Here is a 16,657-nt window from a genome sequence, read left to right as displayed (position 1 = left end):
GGAAATAATCACATTCATCCCTTTCACTGGGAAATGATCACTTATATCCTATTCAATGGAAAGTGTTCCCATATGCTATTGTTATTGGGATATGATCGCATTTTCTTTTAAATGTTTGAGTTTGTTTTGATTACAACATCTCTGTGTGATTTATTTAAGCCAACATACAAAGGCTCAAAAGCATACGTCTATCGTACTTCAAGCACGTTTCTGAAGTTCCTGAAACTTGTTAATCCGAACTTGTTAAATAAATTTATTAAAATAGTTACTTATGGTTGCACAAATGCCGTCACACTCCATAAATAGTTTATGAAGAGCGAGGTTTTGCCTAGAACGAGAATGCTGGAAGTTTTAAAATAGACCGAGTTATCCCGCTATGTTGAAAATAGCTGGAAACGTTGATTCTAACAAAGTGCTTGCCCTTTGGATTTGGGCATAGGCCAGCAGATAGCTTTTTTTTTTCTTGTGTCATTGGGATTTTTTGTATCGTAACAGGATTTTCAATGAGATCACGGGCAAATAATAAATTGAATAAGGATGCCTTCGTTCTCCGCAGTAAACAATGGCTTATAGAATGTGATTAATTATTTATTTTGAAGGAAGTTCTACTTTGCATTTGAAACAGTTTAAAAAAGTGAATGAATGAAATTGTTTTAATTTAACACAGCGTGAACGTCATCTTATAAAAAGACAAGAAAATAAAGCTATGAGATGATACAAAAATGAAAGCTCAAAAGCATCTATTTATGGTGAAGGATCACGAACAGAACCTTAAGCACTTTTTTGTTTTCCTTTTCACGCACGTTCGGCTTCTCTTCCTTTAGTTTAGTTCTCTTTAATTAGCATAAATTTTCAACCCAATAATATGCGCGTCAAAGAACTTCCTCTACTTGAACTGTACACTTTTTTTAGAAAATTAAAGCGTCTGACGAACATATCACCATGTGTTTTCATTTCAATTAAAGTAAAAGTGAAATTTTGATGTTCTTTGAAATTCGCCAAAGCAGCGCTACTTTTGCATTTCATAAGCGGACGGTTGTTATAAAGCCGGCGTATGTGGGCGAGCGTTTACGATTACTTATCGAGGCGTTTCTGAACAGCGCAACTCAGAAAATGCTAATATATTATATCCTTACACAGTGAAGTTGCTTTGTTTGTACAATATGCACATGTCCCGTGAAATGCACTCGAGACAGGGGAATTCTTTTCTGTAGGTTGTATGTGATAGTATACATATGTATAAGAAGTGTTGTGCTGTTTAAAAAATCGTGTTCGCTTCGGCTCATCCCGTCACCGAACAGACATTCGGAGTTGAACGGAAACAAGAAGGTAAGGAAACGGGAAAAATTAAAGTTCTTCAAAGTTTTCTTTTCCTTGGGATTATTGTCATTATTGTTCTGCGTTCGCGGATTTTTGAACATATTTAGTGTGTTAAGTGAAGAGCCTGGTAAACGTTTGAAAAATATAGTTGTTTTCATTTTCTGAGCATTCAAATTTCTGAAGCAATGTTTCGTGTTTCATTGGTTCAATTTAAAAGTATCAGTAAATGTTAGCATTTTGTTTTCATTGTTTGACTTATTTATGGTAAAATACAAGAACCTAAGAAGAAAAGTGGAAAAGTTAGATTTTTGGGAAAAGTTTTTGCTCGAGGTCGAATCAACTTCGGTCAACCTTCGCTTCCCATTCGAGGAGCGACACCTGTACGAATGCTTACGTTTTACATTCATCAAAAGTTGACAAAAAGATATTTCCTAAACTCTCTTACACTTCTTGTTCAAATTTAAGTATGTTTTACGTCAAAAATTCAACGACACTCCCGCAGTTATGTTGGCATTAGAGGTACGCATGGCCTCATATGAGTAGGCAAACATACGATCTGTAAATACGATGCATTCAACTTCAAAATATTAGTTCTATGAGTATTTTGTAATAGCCGTTATATATATTTTCGTGATAACTATACGTAGCTTTAATAATTTATAACACGTCCCTGCACTCTTTCGTTTATTGAAATGGAGTGGGTGAAAATTAAAGAACAAAATTATGGCATGAAAATTATTACACAGTACGAAGCTGGTTTGCTTTGAAAAGGACATTTAAAATTGATTGCACCCCCAACAAAAAGTAGCGGACATCCGACTATGTTAACGAAACCTTCACTGAGCTAAGTGAATTATATGCAACGGAGCACTAGAGAATTTATTTTTAACCTCTCCTATCTATTTTATGATCTATTCTAATGGGGAACTTAGCATGAAAGTGACTGGACAAATTCATTAAAATTCACTAAATTTGCTGTATGTCTTGTTACGCCCCCTCCATCAATGGGGGTGGATGACAACTTTAAACAGCTTAAGTTTTTAACAGCTTTCGAAGTGATCATGTATTCTTGATTGTCTAAGTTGGCTACATAATTATGTCATGGAAAATGCTTCTCGTTTGCTGCAAGGTTTCTTTGAGCTGTTTAGAAACACGATTGCTCTGTGTTTTAGTTGATAGTTTTAGTTTAATATAGAAGTTATCTGGACTGATTATCGCCTACAGTTGGCCATTAGTTGGAACAGACTATCTTGAGATCAATTATTAGTATTTTCCTTTGTGTTTTTTATATTGTCAGAAGTATAGACTGTGTCTTTTTTACTAGTTGGGATATACTTGATGTGCAAGCAGTAGGTTTTGTAGACGCAAGCTTAGTTTTCTCTGACACATGTCATTTTTTTCATGATGTATCCTATAGATAAAAAAATTTCTCAGTCATTCATACATTTCCAAAAAAGGACTACCAAATTTCAAGATTTTTAAACTATTCATATTTAGACAATCCCTGATCTTTTGTTGTTTATCACCCCGTAAAATCGACAGTTGGGAAATGATAATTCTTTGAAATTTGGATTTAAAGCTGTTCGAATAAATTAAAGGGACTGATTCTTCGCCCCAAGCTTATCCTGATAACATATAATCTTAGGCTTGCAGGGTGGATGGGTGGGAAGGAATCAATGTACTTATATTCAATAGATAAGATAAATTTAATTCTATTGTCTAGGAGGGAACAAATGCTTACTGAATACAGAGTTGAAAATGCTGACTTTTGATGCTCAGTCTTATTATTTAGAACAAAAACTTTTTATTTTATTCTCACTGAGCATTGGTGCTACCAATCCCGAAGTGTCTTAGTAGTTTGAATCCAAATTTTGACGTGCTTTTCTTAGGATTAAAGCTTTCTGATCAGATATTCAAACAAGTGGATCTGCATTAATTTAATCATTTCATGACTGGTGATTGTAGTATTTCTTTCATCCACTTTCATTGATTTTCAAAGTAGGAGGTTGTAGGAGATCCATATAACTTAAGAGGTGTCTGCTTAACTTTAGCTACGTATACCGATATTAAGTCCCTTATGTGTGAATTAAGGATTTAAGAGTTTGATTTAACGAATTTGAACTCTCTCTGTTAACCTCAGTGGGTTCATATTGAGCAATATAACGAAAATCAACTTAATGATGTTTTACTTATTTTCTCTTCATTTTAACACGACTTCAGAGATCGCAGAAGGAAATGTACGATGTAATAACTTGTTAACTTGTTCCATTTTCACTCCATCAACCTTCCCAAATGGTTATTACCAATTGCACTTTTATGTATATTTATTAATATGACAAATGCCGACTATACACCCTTAAAAAATGCTTGGGTAGTGATAGACACCTTTCCCTGCTCCCCTCATTACCGCTGCTCCTAAAAAAGTCGAAGTTGGCTCAGGTTTCTATAAAAACGTGAGCCGACTTTTAGATTTTCAGGTTTTTCTATTTTTACTTAGCTTATCTTTTTCCTAGAAAAGAGACCACAACCTCGACGCCATCATTGCTCGCGTTGGCCATATGAGAATTAGCGTTAAGTTTTTGATTGGTTTAGCTATGCCCGGCTTAGCGTTGGCTGCTATATGTTTGCTGTTCACGCGAAAATCACGTGATAATGACGGCAATCCCCTTGTCGAGGTGGACACTAGAAAAACATTAGATCAATGTTGCGATAATACTGAGTCAGGTCAAAGTGAAGAGCACAAGCCTGAAAAAATGGCCGTGAGTTTCAATGATTTGACTGCAAAGGAAGATGGACAGTATATCAAGAATAATGCGAATGATGAAATTTCTAAAATTGGTGACGCGGGTTGTGGAAATGCGGAAGAGACATCCGAGCATCGCTGCAAAGAAATTGAAAACCCAGTTAAGCATAGTCCTGTTACATGTTCAGGAAATAATCGTTGGAATCTAGATGTATCAGTCGAGGAAAATTGTTCAAATTTAGAATTGCAAGGCGCAAACAGCTGTGATCAGTCGAAATCTGCATCTATGAATGTAGTTCATAATACAAGCATTGAAGTGGGGAGCTCCAATCAAACGTCTACCAAAGACTCACTTCAAGGTGACCATCCAAAAAGGAAAGTCCACTATCGGGCCCAATCCCTTGACGATTCCTCGGATATAAGCAGCAGTGATAGTCAAGTGGAGATAAGTGATATTCCATGTCATGATGACGCCTCCACTGAAGAGGTCACGTGGGAGTTGGAGTTTCCTCAAGCGCTATGCGGAAGACTTATTGGGAAAAAAGGAAAGAACGTGCAAAAAATCTCTGAAGCTACCGGCACAAAAATCCGCTTAATACCACAAAAGGAGAACATGGAATCTTCGCAGAGACTGGTTGCCTTAACAGGATCTGTAAAACGACTGGAATTAGCATTAAAAGCATTGCGGGTGAAGTTCCCCTGCGTGCCTTTCACGAGATTAGACGGTAATTATCCTTACGTAGAGGCTCTACCAAGCGTAACACGTATTACGTTACCTAAAGACAAGCTATTCCAGGTTTTTGTAACGAACATCGTGAATGCCGACCATTTCTATGTTCAACTGTGTGAGCATTCTGTACAGAATTTTTTGAGGCAGCTAGAACAGCAAATGTACCATTACTATTGTAATTTCAACACCGTTCACGTGCTACAACGTGACGTAACTGTCGGTGTACTTTGTGCTGCAATGTCGCCAAGCGGTTGGTGGTGGCGTGCTCAGGTAGTTGGCTTGCTTATGTCGCCCGATGACGTCGAGATCACGTGGCTTGATTATGGTGGACGCGTAACTGTTCCCACTTCAATGTTGCGGGAACTAAGGTAGTCTTACTTGATGTTGGTTGTACAATACGTTGTAAGCAGGTGAAGTTTCTACATATGCGTGATTACTTCGTATGAAATTATTAGACAAGAATGTACGAGAGGTTTTGACTGCTGATGAAGGCACCAGACTGGAATTAGTGGAGTATGTTGGCATTTAAATTCCGGCATCAATTCACTTTTATTAAGAACACTTGACCATATCAGATGCAAATTCAACACCATATGTCAGAAAGAATACACAAGAAGATGCAAGATAGATTAGTCTAGGATGTTCACGAGTACAAAGCACAATCTAGCTTTAACATCTGGTCACTTCTGTTGAAGGCATATATGTAAACGATTTATATACATGGATATGCATGCAAACAAGATCAAAATAATATTACGTTCACTGATGAAGAATGGAAGAATAGAGTTCTTACATCGATGATACAAAAAATCTCATCACTTCTTTTAATTCAACTTTTAATCGATCACTCCCGCTCTGCTCTTGAACATGTCCTTTGATTACTTTGCTTTAAACTGCTTTGTTTTTTTTTTGTGTTACCAGACCTGAATTTCTGCTCCAACCTTTCCAAGCTGTTGAATGCTACCTTAGCAATGTCGAACCTAATCATGGTATGTTAGTATGCTCGTTGTATAAAACTCTGCTTGCATCTTTTCTATTTATTCGCGTCTCTTTTTAAAGGTGAAAATCAGTTCTCCATGGCCGCGTGTGCACTGTTAGAACAACTCACTCTTAACGTCGCTTTGACAACCAGGATCACCGGTTTCAAAAGAGATTGTCCCAATTTAGAATTATGGTTCTCAGATCAATGGACCGGACAGGTACGAGTTTATTTAAAAATCTGCGAGTATTTCTCTGCGATTATTTTGCAATGACTGTTCTAATAAATTGATAAAAGTGCGCCGGGAGGTCGAAGATATTCTTGTAGACTTTAGAAACGCTGTCTGGATATGCTGATTTTCATAATGTGGAGTTGTGCATGCTGCATTTCTAGCAATACATAAGTATAAATATACAATGGAGCCTCTACTTACGGACACCTCTCGGAAGCGGTCGCTGCTTTTGGTACACGACAATATAAAGTATTACCTTTCCTGTCATAAGCGGACACTTCTCGTAAACGGATACCAGGCGTGGTCCCAAGTGTGTCCGCTCGCGGGAGGTTCAACTGTAGTATTTAGTCTGTTATCCCACATTCAAACTCCTGAAATCACTCATCTCCGAGATATTTCTTCGATATGAAAGAATACCCTTGCAATATAAGGATTTTTTCTTTAGATTTTGTTGTCGGATTCATATTTGCCTGCACGTTCTCCCATTTTATGCACGAAATAAGAGCAACTCTCTAAGTCCCTAATTCATAATGACTAATACCATACCTTGAGTTTATAAAATTTCAAGAATCTCCCATTCTATGAATTGTTTCATTGATGAAACAAGTTCGGAATATTGAACTCAAAGCACTCTGCATTACCGGAAGTCTTTCATGACTGATCCCCTAGAGTTAAAACCCCAGAGTTTTTTCCCTGTACACATAAAATGTGATGTCGCGTTCTTAACTTTTTTAGACATTGTTTGTGAACCGCGAGTTTGTGCGACGTGGATATGCTCGTTGGGTAGAAACGTGACCCTACTGTTCTGAACAAATGTTTATGGTCCAATCTCAACGTCATTGGCAACGCAGAATCGACGTGTTCTACACGAAAGCATTAATATAAATTATAAATATTGTATTATAATACACTGGTAAAAAGCGCGCAGAGAAGTTTCTCTTTCGCACAATGTCTAAGAGAACTGTTGTCGACTACAATCTTTATTTATTCAACTTCAGGAAGGCTCGCTAACTCGCACGTTTAAGTACTGAGATTATTCTATAACCATTCAATACATGTGGGTTTTCTCTTCGAAGGCTTTGTGTTGTTTTCTGGAAAAAATTTTTCTATGCTAGCATATAATTTTGCCTTTGAAAGTGAAGCGCACTCATCATTTATTCGGGGGCGCACATCCTTCCCAAAAACTGGGGGGGGGTATGTTTTGTAACCGACTTTTAGTCTCTTCATTTGATAGAAAAACCAACAGTTTTAGCCGGACCGACTTTTTTCGTATTCTTTCATTTTCTAGACCGACTTTATACATATTCTACAAAAGGTGGGAATATCATAGCCCCACAACCCATCCTCGATGTTCGCCCTGCTCTATGGTTTCTTGATTTGCATCAAATCAATACTATATCGGTATTAATCAATGTTTAGTATATAAGGATTCAAATTTCATGTTGGCATCTCTCATAAAGGTATTTGACTTTATAATAAGGAGACTTGTAGTCTCGTTACACTGTCAAACAATGGGTAGAATTTGGCATCACATTACTTCAAAAAAATGAAATTTGACCGGAGTATGAAATAAAAGATAATTTCTCACTCATGTGACCCTCATGATGGCACTGGATTGTCCAGGAGGGGGGGGGCGTGAAACGCTCTTATCAAACGGGGGTTGAATATATTTGCATGCTGCTTGCCTTCGGAAACGCAATTGGAAATCATGGCGGGATCTTTTCCTGAGATGGTTCGCGGACAAATTTTCGACGTCGCTCCCCGTTATACAAACTTGACTTACATCGGAGAAGGTGCTTATGGAATGGTGTGGTATGTTGTTCTTTGATATTTTTGTGCTGAAGTCGAAGGTTACAAATTACAAGCTAGTCGAACTGGTAATATCGTTTAGAGTGGTCGTATATTCACCGACTATTTTTCTTTGTAGTTCTGCCATGGATAATCGTCTAGGTCAGCGCGTTGCTATAAAGAAAATAAGCCCTTTTGAGCATCAAACATACTGTCAACGAACGCTGAGGGAAATCAAAATTCTGACGAGATTTAAGCATGAAAATGTGCGTATGCCACTGTAATGCCGTCTTGCATGCTTCGATACGTAGAAGAGATTCCACATATATTTTTAGCTGCTTTCCCGTGGTTGATTTTAAAGCGGTTTTTGTGATGTTTGTTAGTGCTGCATCGCTTTCTAATGGATCTCTTATTGTTGATTTTTGCAGATAATCAATATAATGGACATAATTCGGGCACCGGATTTAAGTCAACTGAAAGACGTGTATCCTCTTTATATTCATTAAAATCATAAACATCGCACCGCCAGACGTCTGCCGTGTCAACTGCACGCGTTTTTCACACGTACTATGGATATGTGTTTGAAACTAGTTGAGGCTGTTGATATATTGATAATTTGTTATACAAGGGCATGTCGAACTCGAAATTTAACGTCTAATTGTTCATTTGCATTCGTAACTCCCTTCGCATGTCGCCTTGTGATGAACAGATACAGTATTCAAAACGATGAGCGATATATTGTTTTATGTAATGACCTTTAAATCGGTTATGCCCACTGGTTATGCCCAATGCATGTTTATCTTTGATATAAGGATTCCACGATGATGGTGGACGAAACCACTAGAAGGGTTTTTTTATTTCACCAAATGAATAATTTTTGTTTCAATTAGTTCGACTGGGCTGACTACAGGGTCGAAGGGTGATTTACTTTAAAAAGCTTGCGTGACGGTTGCTTGCACTCGAAATTTAATGTTTTATTCATGCTGTAGTATTTCTTTTAAAATGAATACATGAGAGATAAGTTTGTGTTTCTACGGATATAAAAGCATGTTGTTTGTTTGAAAAAGTTCCAGTGAGCGGAAAGTTATGCGAGACACGTGAACAAGATTTGAAAAATTTTGCCAAGCCAGAGTTTGTCATTATATAGTAAAGGTCGATGTTAGTATTGACAATCTGAGCCAGGAGAATTTTTGTATAACGTAAAAACATAAATTGTTTCCATTCTTTGAAAAGATTTATGGTAGATATGAAAAACTTTGTTTGCTTTCATTATATTGTCGCATATAATTGCATTCCTGCTCCAATATAAATGCCTGCATATTAACAAAGTTTTATCTCATGTTGTGATGTCATCTGTTATTTACAAATGCCCCATTAACCATTTAGAAACCTTGTTTTAAAAATACATTGATGTTCTAAGAATATGTGCATAGTGTTTTCATATATTTGAAAATTCTACATTAGGTACAATAATTCTTGCAAGCAATGTAATTTTAACAAATTGAATGACGACTTTTAAGTTTTTTTCATGTGCCTAATTCTTTCGATGAAAAAGTATTCAAGAATTATTAAGTTGGTGAGCAAACTTGATGGTCAGATGCTTAAATAATTTTCCAAAAGTTTTCTTTATTTTATATGATTTTTATGCTTTTTGCATACACTGTCTACACTGCCTTAACTTTATGTCAGATATATCGTGCAAACACTAATGGAGACTGACCTGTACAAGTTACTGAAGTCACAACGCTTAAGCAATGATCACACATGTTATTTTCTTTATCAAATACTGCGTGGCTTGAAGTACATTCACTCTGCTAATGTTTTGCATCGAGACTTGAAACCAAGCAACCTGCTTTTGAATACAACATGCGATTTGAAGGTTTGATTTGGATGTGATATTATTGGTATAAGTTAAACGTCAGACTCCACAGGATTGATTCAACTTGTGAGATTATATGTTTCAGATCTGTGATTTTGGGTTGGCTCGCGTCGCAGACCCAGAGCATGACCACACTGGTATTTTGACTGAGTATGTGGCAACTAGATGGTATCGTGCCCCGGAGATTATGCTCAACTCAAAAGGCTATTCCAAAGCTATAGATGTCTGGTCTGTTGGCTGCATACTGGCCGAGATGTTGTCAAACAAACCTCTCTTTCCAGGAAAGCACTGTATCCATTTACAAAATTTGCACTAAATTGTACTTGTAGTAATACCCTAATGCCTTAGTGAACTTTGATTTCAGTTTTGCAAAGTCAAACCCATGCGTTCTTAACTTCAATAAACCAGATTTGGATCAATTGAACCATATTCTAGGTGTTTTAGGTTCACCCTCTTTGGAAGATTTACAGTGTATAAAAAATGATAAGGTTTGTGGTGCGAGACTTTTTTATTTGAAACTCCCTTGTGAGAACTTTAGGGATTTGTTGCGAGAAAACTTCCTTATAGTCTCAAGCACTATGGAAATGGCTGTAAATAGCAATCACTAACAATAACTTTTCAATGTTCACTTTTATTATGTTAAATATAATCTTCTGCCTCTTCTATTTGTTACTTAGGCGAGAAGTTATATTCAAGCATTACCATGCAAACCAAAAATTCCATGGAACAGAATTTTTCCCAATGCTACACCAAACGGTAAAATTTATGAAATCCTTTGGCAGTTTGAGATTCTGACAAGCTCAAAGCTTTAAAATGTGCACTTATCAGTAGTCTGTATTGACGTTGAATTTTTGCTTGCTAGCCCTGGATCTTCTGGGTAAAATGTTGTCGTTCAATCCAAATAAGCGATTCACCGTTGAAGAATGTCTAGCCCATCCGTATTTGGAACAGTATTACGACCCTACAGATGAGGTACTTCATCCTTTCTATTAAACTGCGAAACTGTGCGTTGTTCTTTTGAAACCATCGCTTTCAACATCCTAGGCCTCAATGTGCGGCCAATCAGATCGTCTTTGTATTGATGAAAGTTGAAAATAACTACTTTTTCTTTTCTTTTCTTATTGTGTGTATGTCTAGCCCGTCGCCGAACAACCATTTCGGTTCGAAACGGAATTGGACAATCTTCCAAAAGAAGAACTCAAAGGTAAACACTTCAGAAATTCTTTTGTATTGTGAGAAAGTTTGACCTGAAATTATATTTATCCAAGAAATGTTTCGTTTCAGAATTGATATACGCCGAAACCGCCAATTTCATGTTGAAGTGACAAAAGAAAAGCGGCTATCTAAATTTTCATAAATTTTTTTTCATCGGATCTCCCTTTATCTCTTGTATGCCCTTTTTGAAAAAAAATCTGCTGCTTTGATGTGGGGAAATATTTGATTCTCTGAAAATACCGGTTTCCCTGCATCAGTGTTGAAATACGTTATCAATGTGATTAATTTGATAATAATAGCAGAAGAAAGGCAGTCAAACCATTGTAAATATTCATGCATTTAATTCATTTACTTAAAATCGACAATTTTGCCCTATTACGTCAATGTTTTAGGTGGGCTTATAGTTTTTGAAATATTTGTAGTCATGATTTGTAAATGGATGAAATGTATCAATTGAAAATGAAATATGTACCAGAAAATGCAAAATTGTCCCAGTAACTCCCCACCTACAAAACATTGAAAATTATCTGTTGGTGACGTAATATTTAATTGACAACCAGCTGACCACTGACAAGTGACAACTGAAAACAAAAAGTATGATGGCGGATCTTCCTGGAGATTTGCAAACTTTTTACGAACAGATTTTCCTCGAATTGTCGAGAATAAAGACGTAAAAATAACACAGAAAGGGTTATACTGTCAGTCAGTAGAGTTTTATCAAGTTATTAAGGAGCAAACACGAAAGCTAACCGTTAAAATTATTTCATCAAAGCACGGAAATCATTATGGCTTCTGTCCAAATAGTTTAAAGGCTTCTGCATTTGTAGTTGTATAGTAATACAATTACTGAATTAGGCTTTCGCATGATATCAAGATTAGCAAAAACATGGTATGTAACTACTAGCAATTTCATTTTCTTATTTTTTAGATTTATTAATAGTGCAATGTGAAAGCTCCTTTCTCAAGGTCGTAAAAATGTTGAATTGTTTTGTCAGGTACATTTGTCACTTTGGTAGAGACGAATTTGAGTGGGTGATGTTGCTGCTAGATCATCGAAAACAAGCCCAAATAGTGCATTTAAGTTGCTGGAATTACGGTATTTCATGTTGTGCTTTGATGTGTAAGTATCTAGCTTTTCTGCATGCATCGTTTCAGCAGCAAGACAAAATTTTCGGCTTGAGCAATAGGTTTTTGTTTGTGCAATTCTCAACCACGAAATTACTATGCTTAAAAAAGGTTCTTTAGAACCCAGGGCTGCATCGAGGGAAGAAATGGGCACCTCTTCTAACCTTGGTTGAAGGTGGGTCAGGATGGGTCACAGAATTGACATCTAACAGAAGGCCCACTCGGCTAAAACCGTGGCGTATTTTTTCACTACGCATGCGTGATTTCCCAACAAGATACTTTCGCAAAATCAATATGGAATAGTATTGCACAAGAATGCTATCTTACTAATAATTCACGTTTAAAGCAAAGTTTGCCAAAATTTTTACAAAGTTTGTCATCTTTGCAAAAGGTTCCAATCTTTTGTAGTGCAAAACGATACATTTGTAAAAACATCTATATTTTGTATTGCGATATAGCTGAAGTATCTTGCTGGAAGGCGTGTCTGCTTAGAATTTGCTTCAGAAAAGTGGGGGACACGAACATCAAAAGTTCCGACACGAGTGGACCTTCTGTTAAGATATGTATTCTGTGATGGGGACGCCCAATTTCCCTAAAGAAGACTAAATCTGTCCCTGCTAAAAAACATGTCTTCACAAATTAACCCCTATGGTATCTTTAAACGCGAATTACCATATGTGATAGTGAAATGCAATTGGTGGACCACGTTCTTTTCCATATGTTTTCGTCCGTGTGTTTCTAAACATGACTAAGTAAATTTTTGTGTCAACAAACGTCAGACCAATTAGAAAGCTTGTTCTGAAAACTTGGCGGTTAGGTGAAATCCGGGCCGGGCTATAGGTGGTGTGCAACCAATCCCTTGTGAGTGAGAGAACAATGGAATTTTTGCCATGTTGCATTGTAAATAAATAAAAGGCTTTGTTAAAAGCATCCAATATGGCGGCGGCAATGGCGTACTGGGCTGGTTTCGACCTGGTTAGAACTGCCGGAAACTGTTAATCTGTGCGGAGTGGAAAAAAATACTTATTTGTGTTCTGTTTTACACACAGTGAAATGGTTTCGAAGCACACACTATTACACACGATGGACTATGGTTCTTGTGGAAAAGGCACCAAATATTTCGTTTGTGAAGAAATTAGAGGTTTCTGTTGCACCAATAATAGTGAAGTTTTGTATAAGCAATAAGAGAATATGATAGTTCATAGATTCTATATTTAAATCATCATTATATAGGCTAATTTTATCTCATTTTAGACTTTAACCGAAAAATTTGAATTATCATTCTACATGCGTAAAGTCTTCATCAAATCCTTCACGAAAGTCAAATTTTCAGTTTCCCATTTTCAGAGACTTGAATAAATACTTCATCATTTTTAAAAGATACGGTCTTTCCAATAGTCAAATACTCCTCTCTACCGCTGGCAATTACACGTAAAACGAGTGGGCTCGATTGAATCTCACACGATTTTGCGTAGATTGAACTTTCGTTTAAGCCGATTGTTAAGTCAAGAACGTTGCCACGATAATGCAAACCGCGAAAACGCATCGTTTCAACGTTCTCGGGAAGCCGTGGATTCAACAAGATTGCATCGGAATGTATTCGTAACCCACCGAAGCCAAAAATTACTGCCTGTAAGAACCCACCCATTCCAGTGATAAAGTTCACCGCACCGTCTCCTGATGGATACTCTGTCCAGATTTTAAATGGCTCGCGCACATTTTGATAGCTTTCACGAAACGACCTGGAAGCATTCCTATTGCTACCCAGTTCCATCCAGCTAATGGCGAACATTGCTTTCGTCATTGCCGGGCCGTTGGGATCCGTTCGTCGTTCGTAGATATTGAGATCGTTTTCCCTGATATCTTTCGTCATGTGAATCATCAAAGGGTAGCCCAACAAAATCACATCCGCCTGTTTAACAGTCTCGTTCAATTGATATCCGTCGTATTCCGGATGATAACGAAGACTGGTATCGAAAGGAATGCGTAACCGCTGTGCAATATCTTTCCAGCGAGCGGGAGCAGAAGGTACCACCTTTAAGGCAAATTCGAGATTTCGCTTTGCCACTGCGTTTGTAAATGCGGAATTATTCACATTAGAATGGTATTCATCTGGGCACATCACGTGATTAATGACGTAATCGTCATTAACACTGTCATAAGTGACGCGGCTTGCCCAAAACTCCGCGATTCCTTTTATCAGCGGTATTCCAACCTCATGAAGCCATTCGTGATCTTGGATAACCATCCAATATTGTTCGACCGCAAACCCGATATCACCCGTGATGTGAATTTCAAAATTTGAGTAGATTTCTTCCGGACAAACAGGAGAGCCTGTGAATGCACTTTCCCATGGAAACATCGTACCTGAAAACAAAGATAAATTATTACAATCCACATGGTTTGAATTTTGGTCAACTTTCGCAGCTCCACACGATAAAACATCTTTCTCGGTTTCAATTTCTTGTTGAACTCATAAGAAAAATTTCCAATTTTAGTAAATATTAATAGCAAAAAATAGTGTGTCCTGTTATTTTACCCAAAAACGATTGTGTTTGATTCTTTCCTTACCAGAAACGTTGTGTTTTTTTGCGTTCTCTCTTGCCGCATCCATGCGTTGAAATCTGTACAATAAGAGATCTCTCGCCATTTCAGGGTGCAAGAGGAGTAATGATGGATACATCCATGTCTCTGTATCCCAGAACGAATGACCCCAGTAATCGTTGCTTGATAAACTACCAGGACTCAGGCCATAAGGCCAGGATGAGCGAATGGAGCTGAAGTATAAAAGGTAAAGTTATTACATTTAACAAATAAAACATGTTTACTGCATTTGCACATGCTTATGCAAACCGAGGAAACCTTTGGGAGATCTCGAGAGCAGACCAGTTCTCTCTGAGGCTTGCATAAGCCAGTGGAAACACGAAAAAAGTCTTTTATTTATTTAATCAAACAACAACAATGCGAAATAGATAAACTCAAAACAAATGTTTTAATTTTTCCTTCAACATATATCGATGATTGATTTGCAAATTCTATTGTTTTAATTGATTGAGCTCAGATCGCTTCGCGCGGAGTAAAACAAACCCTGCTGTAGACCAATCAGCGCACTCGTTGTATTGTTATTTTTTAAATATAATTTAAGCACTAACTGAGGATGATAAACAATGATGACCGTGATAACTATGAATGATATGACCTCAGTATGTAGTACAAACTGCCTTTGACAGCTTGCGCCAATTTCAAATCGCCGACAACTTCAATATTTGATTCCTCCCAAAGTTCAGCCCATGCCTTAATATGCGAGGATTGTAAACCATGATTGTTTGCTAGCATCCTTGCTTCCTTGTGACTGTCGAAAGCGCTCTCGAGGTAACGAACTGTATTCAAGCTGGTCACGACGGCAGTTAGGAAATAAAACGTTTTTTCCATTCCGGGAGCAATGCTCAGCACACTCGGTATTTCATCCCACACTATAGCTACTCCAACTTTTTTGCTATTTCTTTCCTCTGTGGTGTTGATAGATCCGTATTCGGCGTTTAGGGTATTTAAAGGCATTTCATTCCTCGGGACGGAATTGAAGTTGATGTCCTCGCTTTTATTCCCTCTTGTTGTTTCCAAAATAATTTCTAACTTCTTCTTAAGTAAGTTTTGAATGCAAAACTCGACGACCATGATGTTCTGTAAATTCCTGTGAGCATAAATATACTGCTCCGCGGTGTATCCGTTTCCTTCCAATCGATGTGTGAAGATACCTCTTTTGACGTCCAGAGAGTACCGATTTGTGGCATTTTCCCGAACTGACATGCGCACTGAGACAGTCGAAGGCACTCTAGCTCTATGACTCGGTTCTCTACCGCGACCGTTATAAACACCGCTAATGAACACCGAATCGCTGTATATTCTAGTTGCCAAAAAGCCATTACCAATGGTAGCCATAAGCCTCTCATCTTTCGGCAAGATTTCTGCGGTGAATACAGTGGTGGACATGTCAGGTTTTTCAACGCTTAATATATCATGTTTTTTTTGCAGTTTATAGACAGAAACAAAACTAGACAACAGTAGAATTGTCGAGGCGAGCAACGCTAACGTCTTCAGGACGGCGAGTATTGTAAAACCAGACATAACAGATATTTGACACTGTGTTTCTTTGTTTATCCTCTTTCAAAAGGTCACACGTGACCGCATTTATTACCCTTGGTTACTTGATATTGTACAAGGCATGTCAAAAATCTTAGATGATGATTCTGCATTTTGTCTATGGCGGATTGGGTTTGTACCCTCAATCACAGGAAGTCCTGCTTCAAAGCATTATGTACTTACATCGTGTTGCACAGTTGAAATAAACATGTGTGTGGGTTTTCAATTCCTTGGAAAAAAAGAAACTTCATTTGACTCTGAAGATGACTACAGCTAAGGTTGTCGAAACGTCCGTCAACAACAACAAAAACTGTCCTTCTCAGGACTATACCAATCTGGACGATCTACATGTACAAACATGTAACGATACTCCCGGGTTCAAACCATTTACTTTGAAAAAGAAAATGTTAGTCAATGAAGGTGTTGCGTCAGGCACATAAACCACCGCATTATCGACTCGCGAGAACTCCGGCACACCGCTGACGAATCATGATTTTCAACACTCT

At 37.6% G+C, this 16,657-nt stretch overlaps 3 protein-coding genes across 4 annotated transcripts; 2 read left to right on the top strand and 1 right to left on the bottom strand.

The window, feature by feature from the left end:
• The first annotated feature begins 963 nt into the window (after positions 1-963).
• On the top strand, positions 964-7,079 carry LOC124434782 (A-kinase anchor protein 1, mitochondrial-like). Of its 2 annotated transcripts, none has more exons than XM_046984691.1 (5): positions 964-1,329; positions 3,834-5,161; positions 5,715-5,782; positions 5,853-5,992; positions 6,740-7,079. In XM_046984691.1, the coding sequence occupies exons 2-5, from the start codon at positions 3,879-3,881 to the stop codon at positions 6,797-6,799; spliced, it is 1,551 nt and encodes a 516-aa protein (XP_046840647.1). In that variant the 5' UTR covers positions 964-1,329; positions 3,834-3,878; the 3' UTR covers positions 6,800-7,079. The 2 variants fall into 2 exon arrangements, with proteins under 2 accessions (XP_046840647.1, XP_046840646.1); XM_046984690.1 differs by lacking the exon at positions 964-1,329 and adding an exon at positions 1,640-1,839.
• A 579-nt stretch (positions 7,080-7,658) lies between these two features.
• LOC124434702 (mitogen-activated protein kinase 1-like) lies at positions 7,659-11,372 on the top strand. Its single transcript, XM_046984602.1, has 10 exons — positions 7,659-7,816; positions 7,932-8,058; positions 8,221-8,276; positions 9,482-9,671; positions 9,757-9,961; positions 10,080-10,159; positions 10,349-10,427; positions 10,534-10,643; positions 10,809-10,875; positions 10,956-11,372. The coding sequence occupies exons 1-10, from the start codon at positions 7,713-7,715 to the stop codon at positions 10,994-10,996; spliced, it is 1,059 nt and encodes a 352-aa protein (XP_046840558.1). The 5' UTR covers positions 7,659-7,712; the 3' UTR covers positions 10,997-11,372.
• A 1,831-nt stretch (positions 11,373-13,203) lies between these two features.
• Positions 13,204-16,407, bottom strand: LOC124434693 (protein-glucosylgalactosylhydroxylysine glucosidase-like). The gene is made up of 3 exons (XM_046984584.1): positions 15,211-16,407; positions 14,583-14,788; positions 13,204-14,378 (listed from the first exon to the last, which is right to left on the bottom strand). The coding sequence occupies exons 1-3, from the start codon at positions 16,134-16,136 to the stop codon at positions 13,333-13,335; spliced, it is 2,178 nt and encodes a 725-aa protein (XP_046840540.1). The 5' UTR covers positions 16,137-16,407; the 3' UTR covers positions 13,204-13,332.
• Between the last annotated feature and the right edge of the window lie 250 nt (positions 16,408-16,657).

The sequence above is a fragment of the Xenia sp. Carnegie-2017 genome, unplaced genomic scaffold, assembly GCF_021976095.1.
Source record: "Xenia sp. Carnegie-2017 unplaced genomic scaffold, XeniaSp_v1 HiC_scaffold_14, whole genome shotgun sequence".
In the NCBI taxonomy this organism is placed as follows: Eukaryota; Metazoa; Cnidaria; class Anthozoa; order Malacalcyonacea; family Xeniidae; genus Xenia; species Xenia sp. Carnegie-2017.
The sequence above is the reverse complement of the archived record's forward strand: the minus strand, read 5'-3'. Positions and strand labels throughout refer to the sequence as shown.